We start from the raw sequence: 22,071 nt of genomic DNA, 5'->3' as shown, positions 1-22,071 counted from the left end.
ACAATGTTATCTAGAGGAGTTAATTCAAGTTTAAAGAGAACTGCACAGAGAGCACTCAAGTCAAGTGTCGCCACCACTAGTTTGAAATTTGCTAGTGTTGAAGCAACTAGATCTCTCCATAGTCAACCAATTGCTCGTTCTACTATCAACCACAACAGTAACTACAAATTTGCTTCCTCATCGTTAGGTTCCGTCAGATATGCGTCGACAAAAGTTAAGGTACCAGATATGGCTGAATCCATCACTGAAGGTACTTTAGCTGCTTTCAACAAAGAAGTTGGAGATTTTGTAAACCAAGATGAAACTATTGCCACCATTGAAACTGACAAAATTGATGTCGAGGTTAATGCACCAGTCAGTGGTACTATAACAAAGTTTTTAGTCGATGTTGAAGCCACTGTTGAAGTTGGACAAGAAATTGCTGAAATTGAAGAAGGTGAAGCACCAGAAGGCGGTGCCAAGAAGGAAGAAACAGAATCAGCCAAGCCTAAAGATGATGAAGGAGAAAAGAAGGAAGAACCAAAGAAAGAGGAGCCAAAGAAGCAAGAATCAGAATCGAAACCAGCTCCTGCCAAAAAAGAAGAACCAGAAAAGGAATCAAAATCAGCACCTCAAAAGAAGGAAAGTTCATCATCAGACACTGCACCAACTTTTACCAACTTTTCCAGAAATGAAGAAAGAGTCAAGATGAACAGAATGAGATTGAGAATTGCTGAACGTCTTAAGGAATCGCAAAACACTGCTGCTTCGTTGACTACTTTCAACGAAGTTGATATGTCCAACTTGATGGAAATGAGAAAATTATACAAGGATGAATTTTTAGAAAAGACTGGTATCAAGTTGGGTTTCATGGGTGCTTTCTCGAAAGCTGCTTGTTTAGCTGCCAAGGATATCCCAGCCGTCAATGCCGCTATTGAAAACAATGATACTTTAGTATTTAGAGATTACACCGATATTTCAATTGCCGTGGCCACCCCCAAGGGTTTAGTCACTCCAATTGTGCGTAATGCCGAATCAAGATCCATTTTGGGAATTGAACAAGAAATTTCCAACTTGGGTAAAAAGGCCAGAGACGGTAAGTTAGCTTTGGAAGACATGGTTGGTGGTACATTCACCATCTCCAACGGAGGTGTCTTTGGTTCATTATATGGTACACCAATCATCAATATGCCGCAAACTGCTGTTTTGGGATTGCATGGTGTAAAACAAAGACCAGTTACCGTAAATGGACAAATTGTTTCGCGTCCAATGATGTACTTGGCCTTGACTTATGATCACAGAGTTTTAGATGGTAGAGAAGCAGTAACATTTTTAAAGACAATTAAAGAGTTGATTGAAGATCCAAGAAAGATGTTGCTTTTAGAGTAAAGTAGGCTCATTTGAGTTATTGGGTGATCATTTATTTATATATATATATATATATTTAATAACTATTTAGCAAAAATAAAAGATAAAGTATTTATAGTCCTGATGAACAAGAAGGGTAAGTGAGGTATGAGTTGGTATTATGGGAATATTAGTGGTACTGATGATTATAATTGTAATATGGTATTATCTATACCTGAATTCCCAAATCGACAAACAAGCGTTGAATGTAGCGTATTAATAGCGGTCAAACGACCCCTACTATCAAAACAGGGCACGTTTCCTTCCCCCTCTGCAATCAACACCCCCACACCCTGTCGTCCCACACCACCTCCTTCGTATTTCACTTAGCGCATTTTATTACTTCTTTATGTTTTGTGCATGTTAACACAAACTTTGTCGCAAAATGAAACAGCAATTAGGAATATTATGAAATAGAACAAAACCGGTATTCATCGTAGCACTGCGCTACCGATTAAACCATATAGATTGTGATAGCCACACAAAATCAAAAAGAAAAAGAGAATCGAGAAAAAAATTGGAAATGTTTACCTTGTGTCCTAATTAGGCAAGTTGATTGCAATACAAAGTAGTTTTTGCATCAATTTTAGAATCCACTAATTATACACTTTATTTTTACTCAAACTGTCAACTTATTCTTCTCTTTTTGTTGCTACTTTTTTCTATATTATTAAACATACATTCTGTGATACGAATGCAACTACAAGGCGTAGCAAAGAGAAACAGAAAGAGAGAAGGGATTTCAACATAACTACAGAATAATTTTTTCTTACTTTAAAATTAGGCACATAAAGACCACTTTTTTTTTACTATAACCACCATCCTTAAGTCCCCTCAGCCATATACTACTATACTACAATACAGATTGCTTATCAGAAACTGGATAAAAGAAAAGAAAAGAAAAGATCTGAAACCAGAGTCTGAATCTTAAACAACAACTTCAATATCATCATACATCATCTACAACTTTCATTTTAAAACCAATCATTCTTTTGAAACTCAGATTGTAAACTAAAATCCACCACCCCCCAGAATATTTGCCAGCTTTAACAAATTAAGTGATGGATAAATATCTCATGTTTGGAGACGAAGGAGAGGTGATGAGACTGGATCTCCAACTAAATGTCGACAATTTTGATCAATTCTGGTTGCCTCAAGACCTCACCCCAAGTAACAATAATAACACTATTTCGAACAGCAATAACAATAATAATGACGCTGCTAATGAAAACAACAATGATATCGATCTCTTGATTAATGAGACACTTCATGGCTTGCAAGACTTGGACGTGCCAAGTGGCTTTGCCATGGCCAATAGCAACAACAACGGAGCCGGTGCCGCATTCGCATCAGCTTCAGCATCATATAGTCATCACACAAGACACAAATCGAAAACCCACAGTAGACAAATGAGCGGCACGGCAATTTTTGGTTTTATTGATCATACGAGAGATTTCTCTCTTGGTGGAAATATCCAGCCTAGTGAATTTTATAAGCCTAATCAACAGTTATTTGGCAAGTCTATTGATTGGAGGAATATCACCCCTGGTGATTTACTTAATGGAGGTGGTAATAGCCAAACTCAATTTCTGCAACAACTGCAACAACAACTGCAAAAACTAGATAACATCGGTGCTGCCTTAAATCAAACACAATCGCAATCAAAATTACAGAATAAATCTCCCTTAAAAGACCTTCCAAGCCAAGATATACTTAGCTTCAATTTCGAAGAAAGACCTGATCTTCTTGTTAATGCCAGTGATGACGGTGATGAAGACTTTAGTAATAATCGTTTGGCACAACTGTCACCAATCAAGCAAATTTCAACACCAACTAAAACACAACAAAACCAAAATCACAATTTCCCTCAACAAATTAGCACCACCCAACCACGTAACTTGAAACAAAATGATTATGTTGTCACTAATCAGAGCCCCAAATCTTACAAATTCCCACCACCAGCGCCAAGAGAAAGGTTGAATAAAGATGCCCAAATGTCACCTTCACCGCTACAAGCAAGAATGTCCAACAAGCATCAATATCGTCAAGGTGAAACCAATAATATCATCAATTCATATTCAGCTAAATACTTGCAATCACTACAATCGATGCAACAACTGCAACTGCTGCCACAACAAAGACAAAGGAAAAATAGCTTCATGGGTGATGCTTTTTTGCAACCGAAATTGCCGTTTGAGTATATTGATGATTTTGAACCGTTATTGGAAGAAGAAGACTTGATAAAACAAAGCAATGATAATCAAATGATTTCTGATTTGCAATATGTTCCTTTACCTGTCCAAGATCCAACTTTTGCTCAAATGGACCTGGGTAAATCCATTAATAATGAGAATACGTACCGAAACGTTGCAACACAAGAAAACCAACAACAACAATTGATGTCGCCGGCAATGGCACATGCTTCAGCAAATAAAAAGCAGCCTCCTCCACAATCTAATGAACAGCAGCAGCAGCAGCAACAACAACAACAACAACAAGGAAATGAAATTGCCAATAATCTCCTCTTCAACACCTTTTTACCGCCTCCTTCACCACCAACACTCTCAAATTCAAACGATTCACCAAACTGGCAATCATCCCCAGAACCACAGTCTCCGTCTCCCAACCGGTCCAGTTTATTTGGCAATAATCAAAATCAACAAGATATCTCTCCCTTACATCCAAGCTTGAGAAATTCCAGTGTCAACTTCTATACCCCAATGTACTACAATCGACAGTCAATTGAGCAACAGCAAAAGCAACCGGAACAGGCTTTAACTGGATCATTACACCAGATTCAAGAAGAAGGACAACTCAATAATGAGTCACTGCACAAGTCGGCTCTAGACCAAATACAAGTCCAACAACAGCAACAACAAATACAGCAGTTGAGTCAACGTTACAATCCATCAACAGCAACAACAACTTCAGCAAGACAATCCACTCAAAGCCCTACTCGCAACCCTAACTACTTAAATTCATCACCATTTTCAACCATAAACTCGTCACCAATACGTTACTTTACATCTCCAGATAAACCAACAACCAAGGATGTATCACCATCACAAATACAACCACAATCACAACCTCCACAACAACAGCTAGACACCAGCCCTGATCCCAATGCTACTGTCGCTCAAATCACTCCATTGCGCAACAACACCTACCTCTCCACACCAGTCAAATCCAAATCGACACAACCATACCTCGAATGGAGTCCCGTAATCAGTCCCAACCTGAAAAACTCATTGAAAAAACAACTCAAAGACTCATCACCGCGATACCGTATCAAAAAGACATCGCTACTTCCACCCGGTGAATTGGACAACTACTGGATCGGACCTAATGAAAACAAACAATTTATATGTACTTTTAAAAACTGTGGCAAAGTATTTACGCGTCGATACAATGTGCGGTCGCATATCCAAACGCATTTAAGTGACAGACCGTTCGGTTGTGAATTCTGCGGCAAAAGGTTTGTTCGACAACACGACTTGAATAGACATTTGAAAGGTCATAATGAAACGAAATTGAGTAAATGCGCCTGTGGTAAAGAATTTGTCCGTATTGATGCCATGAGAAAACATCAAGAGAGGAATATTTGCGTTGGTGGTGTTAGTGGCATGGTTAATAAACCTTCAGTTAAACGAAAGAACAAGAGCAAGGGTGGTGGATTGACGACTTTTGATGGTGGTGATATTGTTGGTGTTGACGATGAACGGGTGAAAAAGAGGTTGTTTACTGATTTGATTCAAGAGGGGAGCTAGAAAAAGGAGGGTTCACTTTTGAGTAACGCTGGACATACATCACTGTATATGTGGTTCTTGTGTATGCGAGGATGTTCCAGAAGTGCCTGTATTTTTTAGCCCTTCTGTGTGGGTTTTACCTTTCTTCAGTTCAGCCGATTTATTTTTATTGCTTCTTTAATTCCAACTGTAACAATTCACAGTTTGTACTCGTTTTTAATAAATATATTTTGCATTTTAAACACATACAACCTCTTATGAAGCTGATTAATATCACCAGCATTAAACTACAACCTCTCTTTTCTTTCCTACAATTTACTTCAAAAACATCACCAAATTTCTTTTCCTATTGCATATAAACCCATACAAAATAAATGAAAAAGCTTCACAGCTTTAGAAACAACACTCTCCTACACAACACCATCACCGCCATTTTCTTCTTCTTCGATAGCAGTACCACCCTCATTATCTTCACCAGTATTATGGATTTTCAAATGTTGTTGAAGATTATCCGACCGACTAAACTTCTTGTTACATTTAGGACAATCAAATGGCTTTTCAAAAGTATGCAATGATCGAAAATGACGTTTCAAATGCTCGTGTCGTTTAAATCTTCGTGAACAGTAATTACACAAATAGATCTTGGATTCATCATTTAAATCGGCTTCTTTATTCTCTTTTCTTCCACGCGTCCGATTCTTGGAATTGATTATTGATGTTGGGAAAATCTTGGTATCTGGTGGTAAATCCAACGATGCCAAGTCAACGTCAACTTCAACTCCCTTTGATATCATTGTTGCTACAGGGGTATCTAAAGATGCAATTATTGGTTCTTCGTCCGGGGGAATGATGTCTCTATCCTTATCCTTATCTTTTTCCTTCTTGGTAACCTTTGATGAGGATTTTCTGCTGTTTTTCAGCATGATCTTGGATCCTAATATGCGTTTAGACGCATTTGCCAATGACGAAGTTGGTGGCGGTGGGGTAGATGTAGAAGTTACTGTTTGGTCATCATTCTCATTTAAAACCATGCTCTGAGCCACTAACGATGATGACGCATTGGAAGAGCTAACACTGATATTGGTTGCACTGGCATTATCCATAATTGAGTTATTGCTGCTTGTGCCACGACCTTTTTGATTATTTTTACCAAAAAACAACGATGATGTTGTTACATTATTGTTGGAATTCTGCTGTGCCTGTGGTTGATCATCTTTCGATTTTTCCCTCTTTGGTTTCCTATAGCTTGATCCAATCGGTTTTCTTTTACCCATATTCTCAAATAATGCGGCATAATCAGGTTCAGCAACAGTCTGTGAAGATTCTGAAGTTGAATTCTCCAAATTGATTGCTCCTCCAGTCATGAAAGATGGGGTTCCACTGGATGCTTGACCAGAACCAACATTTGCCGTTTCCAAACTTTCATTTTCTTGCAATAGAGGCTCCTTTTCTCCTACTTTAGGAGTATCATCACCATCATCTTGCTTGGAGGACTTGAATCTCGTAAACAAGCTTCTCTTTGATGTCTTCGCCTTCTTTGGTTGTTCAACTTCGGCCTCAAGCTCGGGGTTTATAATCAAATTAGCAGAATCAGCAGGTGTGGTTAGAAACTGATTCGATATTTCATCCATATTCACATCATCGCTATTTTCGACCCTGATATCTGTATCATCGGCTAGTGGATTTTGTGTAGAATTTAAAGCCGAATTAGACTTGAATATGGAACGAATTAGATGCCTTGATTGATTTGCAGTGGGTTCACCATTCAACAGAGGCTGTATCGAATTGCCTGAAGGGGATCTTTGAGATTGGCTTCTATCGCCCATAAACGGAATCATATTGGAGATCGAATTGGTAAAGCTGGAGTATCTGGGATTCCGCTGTTGCTGCTGTTGCGATTGTTGACTATCCATGGAAGGACGGCCATATATATCCAGTGATGGTCGGTTTAATAACAGCTGCTGCTGATCCAATGAATTTCGAGAAAAAAACTGTTGCGCTGAGAAAAATGATGGTTGTGCTGAATGAAGCGATGATATGGAATGCGTGTTGGATGTAGTTGTTGTTAGTGGCGACATATCATGGTGGGCTGGTGTACTATACTGGGCATTGGCATGTTGCTGATACTGAAGTTGCTGCTGCGACGTCGGCGGCTGTTGCGGTAGTTGCTGCTGAGGATGCAAGTGCTGATTTATAACATTGGCTGCATAGTATGAGTCTATAGATCCATTTCTCAACCTCCCCATAATCTTCTGACTCTCGTTATCAACATAGCTACGTCGGTTGATACCTTGCGGGCCATCTAGGTTATTATTTACCATGTATTGCATGTTTTGATAGGATGAAACTCTTGATGTATCATCAAAGGGACTGGTATTGAAGTCATTGTTCTGCATGGGGCTTTTTAAATGATTGCTATGATACCCGGCATGATTACTATGGCTAATTATAGATGATCTATTGTCGTGGTGCGGTTGCAAGTTGTTACTAGTAATAATTGAGTTATTGTCTGGACCCTGGTCAAAATAAAGATCCAGCTCAATAGTGAAAGGCGGAGATTCATCCACTTCCATATTATCTTCTTGGTGGAGAAATGCTCCAGGCATGCTTGATGTGCCAGCTTTTGAATTCCCACTGATTTCGAAATCATCTTGTTGGTTCTGTAATTGATAGTATTGTTGGGCCTGTTGCTGTGATGGATTGGGCACTTGATCAGACACAAAGAGCTGTGGATTGTTAACATTATTCGATAGTAGGTTTTCCTGTTGCTGTAGCTGTTGCTGGGACTGCTGTGGCTGTTGTTGTTGTTGCTGCTGCTGCCCTGATTTTAAAATGAAATCAAAATTGATGTCGTTTAATTGAAATTCTGACAAAGTATTATCACCTAGATTATCCTGCTGAATGCCTTCCGTGCTTATGTTGATGGGAGGCTTCCCATACTGTGAATACAACTGGGCATAGTCGTCATCCGTCGGACGATAATTCTGGGCAGCAAAAGTTTGATTTAGATTGCCAGAATCAGGTGTTATAACAAAGTCTTCGGCAAAACCATCTACCTTTTGATTGCTATCAACGTTGGGTTTGGTAGTGAAGTCAGTGTAGAAATCAGACGTCAACTGGTCCGTTTCCTGATTTAGATCCATAGAAAAGACTCTTGTGTAAAATATAATGATGCGGGGAGGATGGGATTTGAGTTAGTGTTGTGTTGAGCCTTATTTACAAGAGAGTAAAGTACGGGATGTATATTAATTGGGTTATCCCTGTATATACCTGTCTCTTTGCCTGTGTGGGTGTGGTCTCTGTGTCTCTCTGTCTTCGTATTTTCTTTTGACTTTCCTTTTTTAAAAACAATAAAAAAATTAAAATTAAGAAGAAAAATATAAAAATGTAAAACAGTTAAGAATAATAAAAAAATCATACAACCGCAGAGAAACCACACAGGCAACTAACAACTTCTTTAAACCAAAACCTCAAACTAAAAATAACCTTGACTAACTTAGCCTTCTTATATGCAACTAGATATAGTAAAGAATTGAATGGGTGGTGCTCATAATTTTGAATAAAAAAGAGTCTTTCATACTTTAAACCTTCTCTTAATATAAAAGCTAATCTACACCATGCCACACAAACAACGTTTTTTTTTTTTGCTTGTTGTCGTTGTTTCAGTAAAAGAGCCTTCTTTTCGTAAGGATTACGCAAAGATCATGATGGTAGGTTAGAGCCATTAAAGTCCCGCTCTACCACCGATTAAATCCGTACTATACTTCGTTCCGCCATCACTTACAAAATATGCTCCACAGTGTCTTACAACGCTTTTAATCTTTATTTCCAGAATAGCCGAAGTGGTTGGTAGGAACGCACGAATAAATATTTTAAAAATAGATGTATTATATGCAGGATTGGAAACCTAAAAATATAAATGGGGCTTAAGCACACACAACAACTGACCATGTCTTCTAATGTCAAGAAAATGTACAGTCAGCGTGTATAGCTCTTCCACTATGGCTTTTGGTTCTTAATAATACAAAGTAATCAATAAATCTGGCTATAAAATATACAATAGCCATTCTCACTACTTTAAGCTGGCATTTCTATTCCTTTGAACCTGATGGTACCCTCTGCCTAAGGCCTGTGTACTTTCCATGCTCACTTTTCGCGTTGTCTTGGCTTAAATTGACTTCATATTCATTCGTTGTATCTTCTGGGTGTCCATTTTGTACCAACGGTACAGGTTGGTGGCTATCTGTGTCGCTAGCTTCTTCACCTTCCTCATTAGCATCGTCTGGATTCATGATTTTCAAAATCGATCTTCTTTTGCTGCTAACCAACACCTGAACATCCATTTTATCGTCAATGGATGTAACATCAGAACTTCGTTCAATATTTGGTGTTACAACCTCATTAGCAAGATCACCATCTCCCTCGCTCCCATCGTCAATCAATGCGTTGCCCACTAAATGCTCGGTTTTAGTCAATCTTTTGCTTTTGAGCTTTGGTGGCTCCTTCTTCAATATTGGACTAGTTGGTGGAGTGTGGGAAAAGCTGAATGATTTTTGTAAGTTACGTACTGACTTGTGTACAAATGGGTTGTTTGGATCCAAACTAGGTCGTACACTTTTCACCTGTGCCGTCTCTTCCTGCTCCTCTTCTTCTCCTTCCACTTCTTTGTCATCTGCACTCGCATGACTCATTTCATCATCAATTGTCTGCAATGTATCGTTTGAAGCGAGGTAACTGTTACGCAATCGACTCCTATCAAAATCCTGTCTCTTTTTCATCCACGAATCTATTGATGCCGCACCACTCAAAGTCGAATTTGAGTCATTGTCATGTACATATGGTGGCGATAGGTGATGATTATCACCTGAGAATGAGCTTGGTGGGTCAACGTAATCGAACTTGTAATCTATTTCATTGTAAGCTGGATTTTGTTCTTGTGATTTCGATTTCTTGCGCTTATAGATGTAGAAGAAAACGAGAAGCCCACTGATTAAGGACACAAAGAAGATCGGTAGTACCGTTCCTAGGATAATCTTTTCCTTGTTGTTAGAACTATGACTTGTATTGGTATCACTGGTAGATTCTAATGGTGTAGTGTTTTCCTTAATGTTACTTACTGATTCAAAGGTATCAACATCGTATAGATTAACTTGGTATCCTTGACTTACCATCCGTTTTTCTTTTAGGTCTCGTGTTGAGTTAATAACCACCAATGTTGAAAATATAGTAGCAGCGCCCAAAACTTCATCTAGTTGAAAATTATCCGCCTCTGTGACGTTCCAATTCCAAGAATTACTATCCATCTGTAATTTAGCATATTTTGGTGTGCTTTCTTCACCAGCAATATCACCGCCAATCATCAACACTTGATCTAGGCGGAAGTTATCAGAGATACTGCCTGAGGCTGTAAATGGCTTAAAAAGCGGGAGGATCAAAGGAAACGTCCGTGAATTAACAGTCGTATCGTCAACCTTGTCAACTTGTTTAAATGACCAACCTGAATCAAAATCCCACGTCGCTAGCTGGTACATGTTCAACCAGCCACTGTTCAGTTCACCACCAATGACTAATTGCGATTGAACATTTGGGGCAAGAATATTAGAAGCGCCGTAGAATGGCTGTGGTTTAGTTGAGGTGGTTATATTATTCACTTGGCCAGAAGTTATATTCACCGACACTAATCTATTGGTTGACTCGTTTGTTTGTCCGCATAATCCACCATATACGTAAAGTAAATCTGACGATTCTCCTTTGGTCAAGATAGTTGAGTATTGATAAAATGAAGAGTCGGCCACTTTGTCAAAGTCCAATTCAATTTCATTGTCCCACAAATCATTGTCGTACTTTATTATTGAAAAGCTTCCATCACCGCATATGTCGCTATCTTGACTGAAATCGCTTCGCTTTAGGCCATATAAGGTATCATTCAAAATGAACAAGGTCGAATTGTCTGGTGGTGGTGTCAATGTAGTCACTTGTTGATTATTTTCCAAATTGTTTCCTTCGGTAAACAGGCCATTCAAGTCGAATCGTAGCTGTAGCAAGTCATTGTTTTTCAAGTGTAGGTATATGATCCCTTGGCTATAGGAGTACAAAGTATTCCAGTTCTTATTGACTCTTGACATTGATGGAAGATGATGAAATGATTTGCTGTGAGATGGATGACCTTCTTTCTGTCGTTGTGGGATATATTATGGATGTCGAAGAACAACAAAGTGGTACTATTTTATCAGGATGTTATCTTCCCCAACTTCACAGTATACAGTCTCCTGCTTGTTCTCTCTTGTGTTCTTTTTATTCATCAATCAAAGATTTTGCTTGTTAAATTTTGGTCTTCCTTTGTGCAAGAGTTTTTCCAAAATCTTTTGTTTACTTTTCTTCCCATTTGGGAAATAATGTAAGTTGCGTGAAGTTGCAGTCAAAATGAACATTTCGGTGAGCAAGCATTGGAAACGTTAAGATTACATAGGGTAAGATGTGAATGTCCTTGTGCAAACTTAGATATGAATCCTCCAGACAGATATTTGAAGCTAGTGTATTATCTGTGTCAAATTTATGAGTGCCCAGATTGTCTTGCTGGTTCGAGAAAACTTTATTTCGTATTGGCATGGGTGGGGACCATGATGAATAGTCAACTTAATATACCACACGTTGCTGTACTAGCTCTGAATTGATGTGTGGCGGACGCTTCAACAGAGCCGTGCTTTGTCTTCTGCCAGCTTCAACTGCATATGCAGAATCGAGCAGAGAAAAATAAAACGACTAAAGAACTTTATCATTTCAACTCCAGCTGAACTGAACACACTCACAATGACTTTCAAATCTAAAAATGAAATAGCACCAGAACTACTTACATCCTCAACTTCATCAATCATACTTCGATGTCCGTTTCCTAGTTGCCATGCTCGCATCATCGCTTATTCCGCCACCGCCACACCATCAGTTGATATCGACCATGCGCCTCTTTGCGCTTCTATAGAATCATACCATTCTCAAAAATCAGATCCTAAACTAAGCTCTTCAACAACTGCATTCTACAGCATTGGTGATGTATGGGATTTCGATAATATAGGTGTCAGCAAACCTTCGGAAGTGCTCCCCGATCCAATTGTAGTTGGTGCCAACGGTCATGAAGATGAAAGCGAAAAGGTTGATGTGGAGCGATTATTAATTTGCAGTGAATGCGATCGTGGGCCTTTAGGGTTTGCTGGTATTGCCATTGGTGAAGACAAGACTCACCTCAATCTTAAGTACTTTTTGAGCCAGAATAGTGTTTTGTATGACGTTGGGAATTAGTTTAGACCTGAGATGATTGGATCGGAGGATTTATAGATCGAGATGGATAGATTAACATGTAATCAATTTCAATAAATAACATTGTCATAGCTACATAGAGCACTTGATGAATCTGTCCAAGCCACCTCATGAAGGGGATCTTTCCTATAGGAGGAGGATATAGACTATTAAATATTATAGCCTTCTTTGGCTGTTCTTCTGCTGTGGCTCGTATTTCACCAATAAAACTTGATTAAATCTTCTTCTCTCTTTGTAAATGTTCACCTTCTGTCGTTCATAGTCTGATAAATTTGCAAAAAAACTATCAACTTTAATTTGTGTTGCCAAAAAATATAGTTTTGCAACACACTTTTCCGTCCAACTCAATCAGAAACAAGATGACACCAAAGAAAACAGTATCACACGAAGAGAAACTCGAGCTATTACATACTTGGTTCCAGTCCGCCCATGATTTCTATACTTTGAAAGAAATTGAACAAAAAGCGAGCAAAGCATGCAAAATTCCAAGTATACAAGTGAAGGAGTTAGTCTCCAATTTGGTTGACGAAGGATTGATTCAACAAGAGAAAAGCGGAACAACAAACTTGTACTGGTCCTTCCAGTACACAACTACGAAAAACAAAATTGGCAGAGCTAGACGTATTCAGCATGACTTGGAAGCAAAGAGAAAGTTATCTCAGCAGATGCAGAAGGACTTGGAAGTGTTGCGTGCTGAGAGAAGTGTTGATGCACTTCCTGAGAGGGAAAATCAACTACAAGAGTTGAGCAATTTACAAGCTGACATTGATCAGTTAACGGAGCAGAATAAACAGCTTGAACAATATCAACAAATCGAAAATCTAAAAACCAGTATTGAGTTTTTCACTGATCTGATCGAGACAATACTCTCTTGGTTATCAACAAAGTCAGGTATACTGAAGGTAGAACTTCGGAAAGAATTTGGAATACCAGAAAATTTAGACGATTCCGCATAAAAGCCGACAGATAGATATGCATGAATCGGATTTAAGAATAGATAACATACAAAAAAACAAGAAGTCCCTGGCAGCCCTGTCTTCATAACAATCGCTTTACAACAGTCAGACACTGTACACGTTTATGACACATCTTCTTCTAGAGTATTCGTGGGCAAATCTAAAATTGATTATGAAAAATTTCAGAATCTCACAAGCAGGCTCAGGAACTAAAGCAATTGTACACAAAAGCCCCATTTGTGTCGCTGTTTCCTATGTTGTTGTCTGCTCTTTCAATGTTTTCAGATGAAACCTTATCACAACTGCCAGGTTAAGTCATAGACATTGACCTGCTTACTACATTACCAAATCGCTACTACTGGCTACAGACAAGCGATTTCCCTCAGTACTCGCTTACTTTTCAACAAAGTCATACGATACATTTATCTCCGCCAGAGTTAAATGTCAAAAGCTATTGATTGTTTGGCTTTGTGTAAACCCAACAGTAATTGCACATGCAACAAAATAAAGCAAATGAGGACGTGTTATTGCTCACTCACCCACCCTCTGCCTATCTGTCTGAGTTTGTCTGCAATTTCCCCTTTATTAAGTGCTATTTGTTTGGTTATGTAATTACCTATAAAGAATCAACTGATTTTCACTAAATAAAGTCCGTCTTTTGTCACGCTGTCTCCAACTCCGTTTTAACATACGAAAAAAAAATAAAGTAAAAAAAAGGTTTGCATACTTTTAGTATGTCTTTTGCATGTGACAGAGTAGAGAATACTACGTAAACGAAATCACTGCTAGTTGAATACCGTCTTCTACACTAGGTCACTTGACAAGGTATTTGAACATCAAAACGGCAGCTTGTTGTTGCATGTGTACCTCAACTTTACATGTTATATTTCCATCTATTTCCCAATCAAGATAAAAACAAACATACTTGGGAGACGATATTTATCCGGTACTTTTTCTAAATAAAAGGAGGGTCTATTTTGTGACATGTGGGGAGAGAGACAGTAAAAAGAAAAAAAATAAAAACCAAAATGCGGGCGGATAATAAAAAATTGAGAAAACATATAAAATCACAACCAACTGCATTGAAAAAATGAGGTGAGAAAAACTCTTTACCCCACGTTTTACTTCAACAACTGACAATCTTCATCTCATTTGAAGTTCATTGCAAACACAACAATTCAGTTTATCAGTTATTCGTTATGGCTTCGTTGTTACCCGATATTGCAGAGCCAAAGCAAGTTGAAATATTTGCTGCACTCGCAGATGGTATTCTTCATGACACTTCTCCTGGGTTGATCAAAGAAGTTGTTGGCGATCATTTGACACAAGAGGAAATTGAAGAATATGCCATAACTTTTAACAGACCTTCACAGATCCCCGAGTTTAAAGAAAGGGTTCTCTTTGCGATTAATAACAACACCACCGAAGCATCACGTTTGTTTATCATCTTGATGACAGCTTTGGACTCAAGGATTATTGCACCAACATTAACCAACTCAATGACTCTAGTCAAGGACATGAGCTTAAAAGAGCGTGAGCAATTGATGGCCTCTTGGCGTGACTCCCCCTTACCAGCCAAAAGGAGACTTTTCAGAATGGTTCATGCATTGACTTTGAATACAATGGCTGTTTTAGGTAATGAGTTACATTATAAGGCTATCCATTATCCTGGAAGAGATTTGAACGACAAAGCCTACGACGGTTTCGAAGCAGACCCATTTAGATACGACATGATGCCAAAGCCAGAATTCGATGACGCTGAGTTGCACTTGACAGACATCGACGTTGTGATAATTGGATCTGGTGCTGGTGCCGGAGTAGTTGCTCACACGTTGGCCAATGATGGGTATAAAAGCTTGGTTTTAGAAAAAGGAAAGTACTTCTCTCCATCTGAATACAACTTTACTGATAAAGAAGGCGTTGAAACACTTTACCAGGGCCACGGATTGCTCACATCAAGGACGCAAGAAATCTTTTTATTGGCAGGATCCACATTTGGAGGTGGAACTACAGTCAACTGGTCGGCCTGTTTAAAGACTCCATTCAAAGTTAGAAAAGAGTGGTATGACGATTATGGATTAGACTTTGCTGCAACTGATTCGTATGACAAATGCCAAGAATACGTTTGGAAACAGATGGGTGCATCAACTGAAGGAATTAAGCACTCCTTGGCCAATGAAGTTCTTATCGAAGGTGGGCAAAAATTGGGTTACGCCAGTAAAGCTATCGAACAAAATTCAGGAGGTCACACCGCACATTCATGTGGTTTCTGTCATTTGGGTTGCAGACACGGAATCAAGCAGGGATCTTCTGTCAATTGGTTTAGAGCTGCAGCTGCAAATGGTTCCAAATTTATGGACCAGGTAAGGGTTGTTCAAATTTTGCATAACAAGGGGGTCGCCACAGGTCTCTTGTGTCAAGACGAGGTTTCTGGAAGAAAATTCAAAATCACGGGACCAAAGAAATTTGTTGTTGCCGGTGGATCATTGAACACTCCTGTCGTTTTGCAAAACTCTGGTTTCAAAAACAAGCACATTGGTAAAAACTTGACATTGCACCCTGTTACCACCGTCTTTGGCGACTTTGGCCAAGAGGTGGAAGCTGACCACTTTGATAACTCCATCATGACTTCGGTCTGTACACAAGTTGATGACTTGGATGGAAAAGCACACGGTGCCAAGATTGAAACGATTTTGAACACACCATTTATCCAAGCCGCTCTTTTACCATGGAGAGGTAGTGATGAGGTAAGAAAAGATTTATTGCGTTACAATCACATGTGTGCAATGTTATTGATCACTCGTGACAGTACAAGCGGATCCGTCTCTGGTGATCCGAACAGACCAGAAGCATTGTACGTTGACTATAGTGTTAACAAGTTTGACAGAAATGCTCTCTTGCAAGCGTTCCTTGTTACTTCGGATATTTTATACATTGAGGGAGCCCAAAGGATTTTGAGTCCTCAATCATGGGTTCCAATTTTTGAGTCAAAAATACCAAAGGACAAAAGGTCCATCACCGACAAGGACTACGTCGAATGGAGAGAAAAAGTTTCTAAAATCCCGTTTGACAGTTATGGAACTCCATATGGATCAGCTCATCAAATGTCGAGTTGCAGAATGTCGGGTAGAGGTCCTAAGTATGGTGCTTGCGACACCAAAGGAAAACTTTTCGAAGCGTCAAATATCTACGTAGCAGATGCTAGTTGTATGCCCACAGCTTCTGGTGCTAACCCAATGATCACTACAATGACTTTGGCAAGGCATGTAGCACTCGGATTGTGTAAGGACTTGAAGACAAGTGCCAAATTCTAGGCTAATTGAATATTCTTTTTTAGTGTATTGCCAATGAAATATTCAAGGAAACTACCCATAGAAGTTTGTAATTAACTCTTCATATCGTATCACACCCCCTCGCGTTACACACATGGTTGATTTAGTTGGGTCCATGGAGTTTCCGCTGTATTCTCATTGGCTTATCTCCGGAAACGGACCAACCGCTGAAAAAGAGAATAAATTGGAAATAAAAATCACAATTTGTGGAGAACATTATTTTCTGCGTTCATGCGGAGTTAGAGAGAAATCTTTGGGGTTTATAGGAACGGAGATACCATTACCCCTTCCCCCCCCATTTCAATGAGATTCACAAAACTTCTGTATATATAATACCTAGTTAGCTTCGATTCGAATCCCAAATTTCAAACTGGCCTTCTCAAGCGTTAGTCAGCTCCTCACATTCAAGGTCAACAATAGTCGACATGGCTTCAACGGTGCCGCGAGCAGAACCAAAACACATCGAGGTCTTTACCCTTCTTTCGGATGGAGTGATTCACGACACTCCAATTGATATCATCAAGGAAGTTGCTAGCGACTCTTTGACGGACGATGAAATTGCAAAGTATGCCCAAACCTTCAACAGACCTTCGCAAATCCCCGAATTTAAAGATAGACTTTTGACAACCATAAACAATAATACCACAAACGCAATAAGTAAATTCATCATGTTGATGAACCTTTTAGACTCCAAGGTATTTGCCCCGTTATTTACAAACTCGTGGACCCGGATTAGAGATATGAATTTGGAGGAGCGTGAACATTTGATGGTTTCATTGCGAGACTCTCCAGTATTTGCCAAACGAGTCTTGTTCAAAACCGTTCTTGCGTTGACTTTGAATACTATGGTCATATTAGGAAATGAGTTACATTATAAGGCTATCCATTATCCTGGAAGAGATTTGAACGACAAAGCCTACGACGGTTTCGAAGCAGACCCATTTAGATACGACATGATGCCAAAGCCAGAATTCGATGACGCTGAGTTGCACTTGACAGACATCGACGTTGTGATAATTGGATCTGGTGCTGGTGCCGGAGTAGTTGCTCACACGTTGGCCAATGATGGGTATAAAAGCTTGGTTTTAGAAAAAGGAAAGTACTATTCACCTTCTGAGTATAACTTTACTGATAAGGAAGGCTTGACTGAGCTTTATCAAACAGGGGGTATATTGGCATCAACCAACCTGCAAATTTCTCTATTATCTGGATCTAATTTTGGAGGAGGTACCACCGTAAACTGGTCGGCTAGTTTTAAAACGCCATTCAAAGTTAGAAAAGAGTGGTACGACGATTATGGATTAGACTTTGCTGCAACTGATTCGTATGACAAATGTCAAGATTACGTTTTCAAGCAGATGGGTGCATCAACTGAAGGAATTAAACATTCGTTTGCCAATGATGTGCTCATGAAAGGCTGTGAAACCTTGGGCTATACTGGAAAAGAAATAGATCAAAATTCAGGTGGACATCCAGCTCACCCATGTGGATTTTGCTATCTAGGTTGCAAACACGGTATCAAGCAGGGATCTTCTGTTAACTGGTTTCGAGCAGCTGCTGCCACTGGATCCAAATTTATGGATCAAGTCAGGGTAATCAAAATTTTGAATGAAAATGGGACCGCAACAGGTGTATTATGTCAAGATGAGGTTTCTGGAAGAAAATTCAAGATCACGGGACCAAAGAAATTTGTTGTATCAGGTGGGTCATTAAACACACCAACAATTTTAAAAAATTCAGGATTCACAAATAAAAACATTGGCAAAAACTTGAAGTTGCATCCTGCTATATCAGTTTTTGGAGACTTTGGTCGTGAAGTACAAGCAGACCATCATAAGAACTCCATAATGACTGCTGTATGCACACAAGTCGACGATTTGGACGGTAAGGCACATGGCTCTAAAGTTGAAACTGTTTTAAATGCGCCATTTATTCAAGCTGCGATTCTACCATGGAAGGGAAGCGATCAAATAAGAAAAGATTTATTGCTGTATAACCACTTGTGTGGTATGGTGATCATAAACCGTGATACTTCGAGCGGTTCAGTTGCAGGCGATCCAAACAAACCAGAAGCATTGTACATTGATTACAATATAAACAAGTATGACAGGTATGCCCTTTTACAAGCACTACTTGTGACAGCAGACATCTTGTATATTGAAGGTGCTGAACGAATCTTAACTCCCCAATCATCGATCCCGATTTTTGAATCGAAAATACCAAAGGACAAAAGAACCATCACCGACAAGGACTACGTCGAATGGAGAGAAAAAGTTGCTGCTACACCACTTGATGCTTATGGAGTTCCATATGGATCAGCTCATCAAATGTCGAGTTGCAGAATGTCGGGTAAGGGCCCTAGCTATGGTGCTTGCGACACGAAGGGTAAGTTGTTCGAGGCGTCAAATATTTATGTCGCAGATGCTAGTTGTATGCCCACGGCTTCTGGTGTCAATCCAATGGTTACCACGATGTCTTTGGCAAGGCATGTTGCGCTTGGTTTGTGTAACGATTTGAAGACAAAGGCAAGATTCTAGGACCTAATTGAATCGCTTTGTGACTGTAACTTTTGATTAAAATTATGTAATTTTACGTTCTCGTAACTTCCTGTATCAAGTGAGTACTCTAATGATCCTTGCCGGATGTGATCTGAAAAGGTTTTCTCTGTCCTTTGCCCGCCATACCGATGACAAGCACCAAATATACTCTGCGCCATTTTCGATGAATTTCATCAGAAGAGATAAAAGGCTCCTTCCTGCAGCTACGTTTCACTTTATTAAATCTTGGCATTATTTATGAATTACCCCTGTACCCTTGATGCATTGTTGCAAGCACCTAAATCCGTTTCTAATAATAGAACGTTGTTATCTAAGCAAGCTGGTACAAACGTTTTGTGTTGTATTGTTTTTCTTCGGTGATTGTGGGGATTCTGTTTGGAGACAATGCAATTGTAACAATAGCCTCCCGCTTCGGAGATTCAAAGGATATAAAGTTGCAAATATCCCACCTGACTTTCCCCCTTTAAAAGCTTTGAAGTAGCTTTGATTTTGCTTTGGGGTACACTGATCTCAATTGGCTTATATAAAACTTCTTATCCATAGATTGTATTTCTTTTGCAGCCAACAGATATGACTTCGTTTCTACCAGATGTTGCAGAACCAAAACATGTTGAGGTATATGCTGCCCTTGCTGATGGAATTATTCATGAAACACCAATTGCTTTAATTAAGGAGGTTGTTGGAAATGATTTGACTGAGGAAGAGATTGCCGACTACATCAGAACCTTCAGCAGGCCATCGCAAGTACCTGGCTTTAAGGAAAGGATCTTATCTACCATTAATAGGGGCACTACGGACTCTACACGCATGTTTATCGTATTAATGCTGATGTTGGATTCAAAAATTTTTGCTCCAATATTGACCAACTCGTTGACGTTAGTCAAGGACATGGCAGTAAAAGAGCGTGAACAGTTGTTAGCAAACTGGCGTGATTCCCCCATACCCACAAAAAGGCAGTTGTTTAGAACAATTCTGTCATCAACATTAAATGTAATGGTCATACTAGGGAACGAGTTGCATTACAAAGCTATACACTACCCAGGAAGGGAATTGAAAGAAAAAGCCTACCATGGTTTCGAGGTGGACCCATTTAGGTATGATATGTTGGCCAAACCGGAATTCGATGATGTTGAGTTGTATTTACCTGATATCGATGTTGCTATAATTGGATCTGGTGCTGGTGCCGGAGTAGTTGCACACACATTAGCCAATGATGGATACAAAAGCTTGGTATTGGAAAAAGGAAAGTACTACTCCCCTTCAGAATTCAATTTCAATGATATGGAAGGCGTGGACTCTCTCTATCATAATAAAGGAGCATTGTCTTCCAAAAATCTGCAGGTTATCATATTAGCAGGATCAAACTTCGGAGGTGGTACAACTGTTAACTGGTTAGCTTGCTTTAAAACGCCCTTTAAAGTGCGGAAAGAGTGGTATGAAGAATACGGATTGGACTTTGTGGCCACCGACTCGTATGACAAGTGCCAAGATTACGTTTGGAAACAAATTGGTGCAACCACAGAAGGGATCAAGCATTCTTTATCCAACCAGATCCTTTTGGATGGTGCTACAAGATTGGGCTACGAATGCAAGGAAGTTAACCAAAATACAGGTGGTCACCCATCGCATTCTTGTGGATTTTGCTACTTGGGTTGCAAATATGGTATCAAGCAGGGATCTTCTGTTAACTGGTTTCGAGCAGCTGCTGCCACTGGATCCAAATTTATGGATCAAGTCAGGGTAATCAAAATTTTGAATGAAAATGGGACCGCAACAGGTGTATTATGTCAAGATGAGGTTTCTGGAAGAAAATTCAAGATCACGGGACCAAAGAAATTTGTTGTGTCTGGAGGCTCGCTAAACACACCACTGGTTTTGCGGAATTCGGGCTTCAAGAACAAGCATATTGGTCAAAACTTGAAATTACACCCGGCCTCTGCGGTTTATGGTGACTTTGGTCCAGATGTCCAAGCTAATCATTTCGAAAACTCAATCATGACTGCTGTGTGCACCCAGGTTGATGATTTAGATGGCAAGGCTCATGGTGCTAAGATTGAAACTCTCTTGGGCACACCATTCCTTTATTCTTCCCTTTTACCCTGGAGAAGTAGTGACCAAATAAGACAGGAAATGTTGCGCTGTAATCATATGTGCACCATGCTATTGCTTGCAAGAGATACTTCCACGGGTTCTGTTTTGGCTGATCTAAATAGACCCGATGCACTCTACATTGACTATAGTGTCAATAAATTTGACAGAAACTCGCTTTTGCAAGCCCTTCTCCTAGCTGCCGATATTTTGTACATTGAAGGAGCAGAGAGAGTATTGAGTCCACAGCCATGGGTTCCGATTTTTGAATCAAAGTTACCAAAGAACAAGAGGTCCATTACTGATAGAGATTATGTCGAGTGGAGAGAAGCGGTGGCTAAGATACCTCTTGACGACTTCGGTATGCCTTATGGCACAGCTCATCAGATGTCAACATGTAGAATGTCGGGTAAGGGACCAAAGTACGGTGCTTGCGATACCGAGGGCAAGTTGTTTGAGGCTTCCAACATTTATATTGCAGATGCTAGCTGTATGCCAACAGCGTGTGGAGTAAATCCAATGGTTACTACATTGACTCTAGCTAGACACGTTGGCCTTGGGTTATGTAATGATTTAAAGGCAAAGGTTAAATTGTAGGATCAATAGAAGAGACAAATACAATTATTTTTTGAGACTTGAATATCTGTAGTAAGAACGCTATATATATATATACCTCTCCACAAATACAGAT

At 39.5% G+C, this 22,071-nt stretch overlaps 9 protein-coding genes across 9 annotated transcripts; 7 read left to right on the top strand and 2 right to left on the bottom strand. All coding sequences in view use genetic code 12, as the record gives it.

Annotated features, from left to right (window-relative positions):
- Positions 1-3: 3 nt before the first annotated feature.
- KGD2 (alpha-ketoglutarate dehydrogenase) lies at positions 4-1,368 on the top strand (the record flags this gene model as incomplete). Its single annotated transcript, XM_051814545.1, has 1 exon — positions 4-1,368. The coding sequence occupies one exon, from the start codon at positions 4-6 to the stop codon at positions 1,366-1,368; it is 1,365 nt and encodes a 454-aa protein (XP_051671909.1).
- Positions 1,369-2,462: 1,094 nt separating this feature from the next.
- ACE2 (DNA-binding transcription factor) lies at positions 2,463-5,153 on the top strand (the record flags this gene model as incomplete). The annotated part of the gene is made up of 1 exon (XM_051814544.1): positions 2,463-5,153. The coding sequence occupies one exon, from the start codon at positions 2,463-2,465 to the stop codon at positions 5,151-5,153; it is 2,691 nt and encodes an 896-aa protein (XP_051671908.1).
- A 389-nt stretch (positions 5,154-5,542) lies between these two features.
- MNL1 (Mnl1p) lies at positions 5,543-8,275 on the bottom strand (the record flags this gene model as incomplete). The annotated part of the gene is made up of 1 exon (XM_051814543.1): positions 5,543-8,275. The coding sequence occupies one exon, from the start codon at positions 8,273-8,275 to the stop codon at positions 5,543-5,545; it is 2,733 nt and encodes a 910-aa protein (XP_051671907.1).
- Positions 8,276-9,223: 948 nt separating this feature from the next.
- Positions 9,224-11,257, bottom strand: CANMA_002470 (uncharacterized protein; the record flags this gene model as incomplete). The annotated part of the gene is made up of 1 exon (XM_051814542.1): positions 9,224-11,257. The coding sequence occupies one exon, from the start codon at positions 11,255-11,257 to the stop codon at positions 9,224-9,226; it is 2,034 nt and encodes a 677-aa protein (XP_051671906.1).
- Positions 11,258-11,942: 685 nt separating this feature from the next.
- On the top strand, positions 11,943-12,428 carry CANMA_002469 (guanine nucleotide exchange factor; the record flags this gene model as incomplete). Its single annotated transcript, XM_051814541.1, has 1 exon — positions 11,943-12,428. One exon carries the CDS (start codon positions 11,943-11,945, stop codon positions 12,426-12,428), a length of 486 nt encoding a protein of 161 aa, XP_051671905.1.
- A 377-nt stretch (positions 12,429-12,805) lies between these two features.
- On the top strand, positions 12,806-13,402 carry CANMA_002468 (uncharacterized protein; the record flags this gene model as incomplete). Its single annotated transcript, XM_051814540.1, has 1 exon — positions 12,806-13,402. The coding sequence occupies one exon, from the start codon at positions 12,806-12,808 to the stop codon at positions 13,400-13,402; it is 597 nt and encodes a 198-aa protein (XP_051671904.1).
- A 1,199-nt stretch (positions 13,403-14,601) lies between these two features.
- CANMA_002467 (GMC family oxidoreductase) lies at positions 14,602-16,716 on the top strand (the record flags this gene model as incomplete). The annotated part of the gene is made up of 1 exon (XM_051814539.1): positions 14,602-16,716. One exon carries the CDS (start codon positions 14,602-14,604, stop codon positions 16,714-16,716), a length of 2,115 nt encoding a protein of 704 aa, XP_051671903.1.
- A 443-nt stretch (positions 16,717-17,159) lies between these two features.
- Positions 17,160-19,271, top strand: CANMA_002466 (GMC family oxidoreductase; the record flags this gene model as incomplete). Its single annotated transcript, XM_051814537.1, has 1 exon — positions 17,160-19,271. The coding sequence occupies one exon, from the start codon at positions 17,160-17,162 to the stop codon at positions 19,269-19,271; it is 2,112 nt and encodes a 703-aa protein (XP_051671902.1).
- A 591-nt stretch (positions 19,272-19,862) lies between these two features.
- CANMA_002465 (GMC family oxidoreductase) lies at positions 19,863-21,977 on the top strand (the record flags this gene model as incomplete). Its single annotated transcript, XM_051814536.1, has 1 exon — positions 19,863-21,977. One exon carries the CDS (start codon positions 19,863-19,865, stop codon positions 21,975-21,977), a length of 2,115 nt encoding a protein of 704 aa, XP_051671901.1.
- Between the last annotated feature and the right edge of the window lie 94 nt (positions 21,978-22,071).

This window comes from Candida margitis (assembly GCF_024628925.1).
Source record: "Candida margitis strain CBS 14175 chromosome Unknown scaffold7, whole genome shotgun sequence".
NCBI classification, from domain to species: domain Eukaryota; kingdom Fungi; phylum Ascomycota; class Pichiomycetes; order Serinales; family Debaryomycetaceae; genus Lodderomyces; species Lodderomyces margitis.
This window is presented reverse-complemented; position numbering and strand designations above follow the sequence as displayed.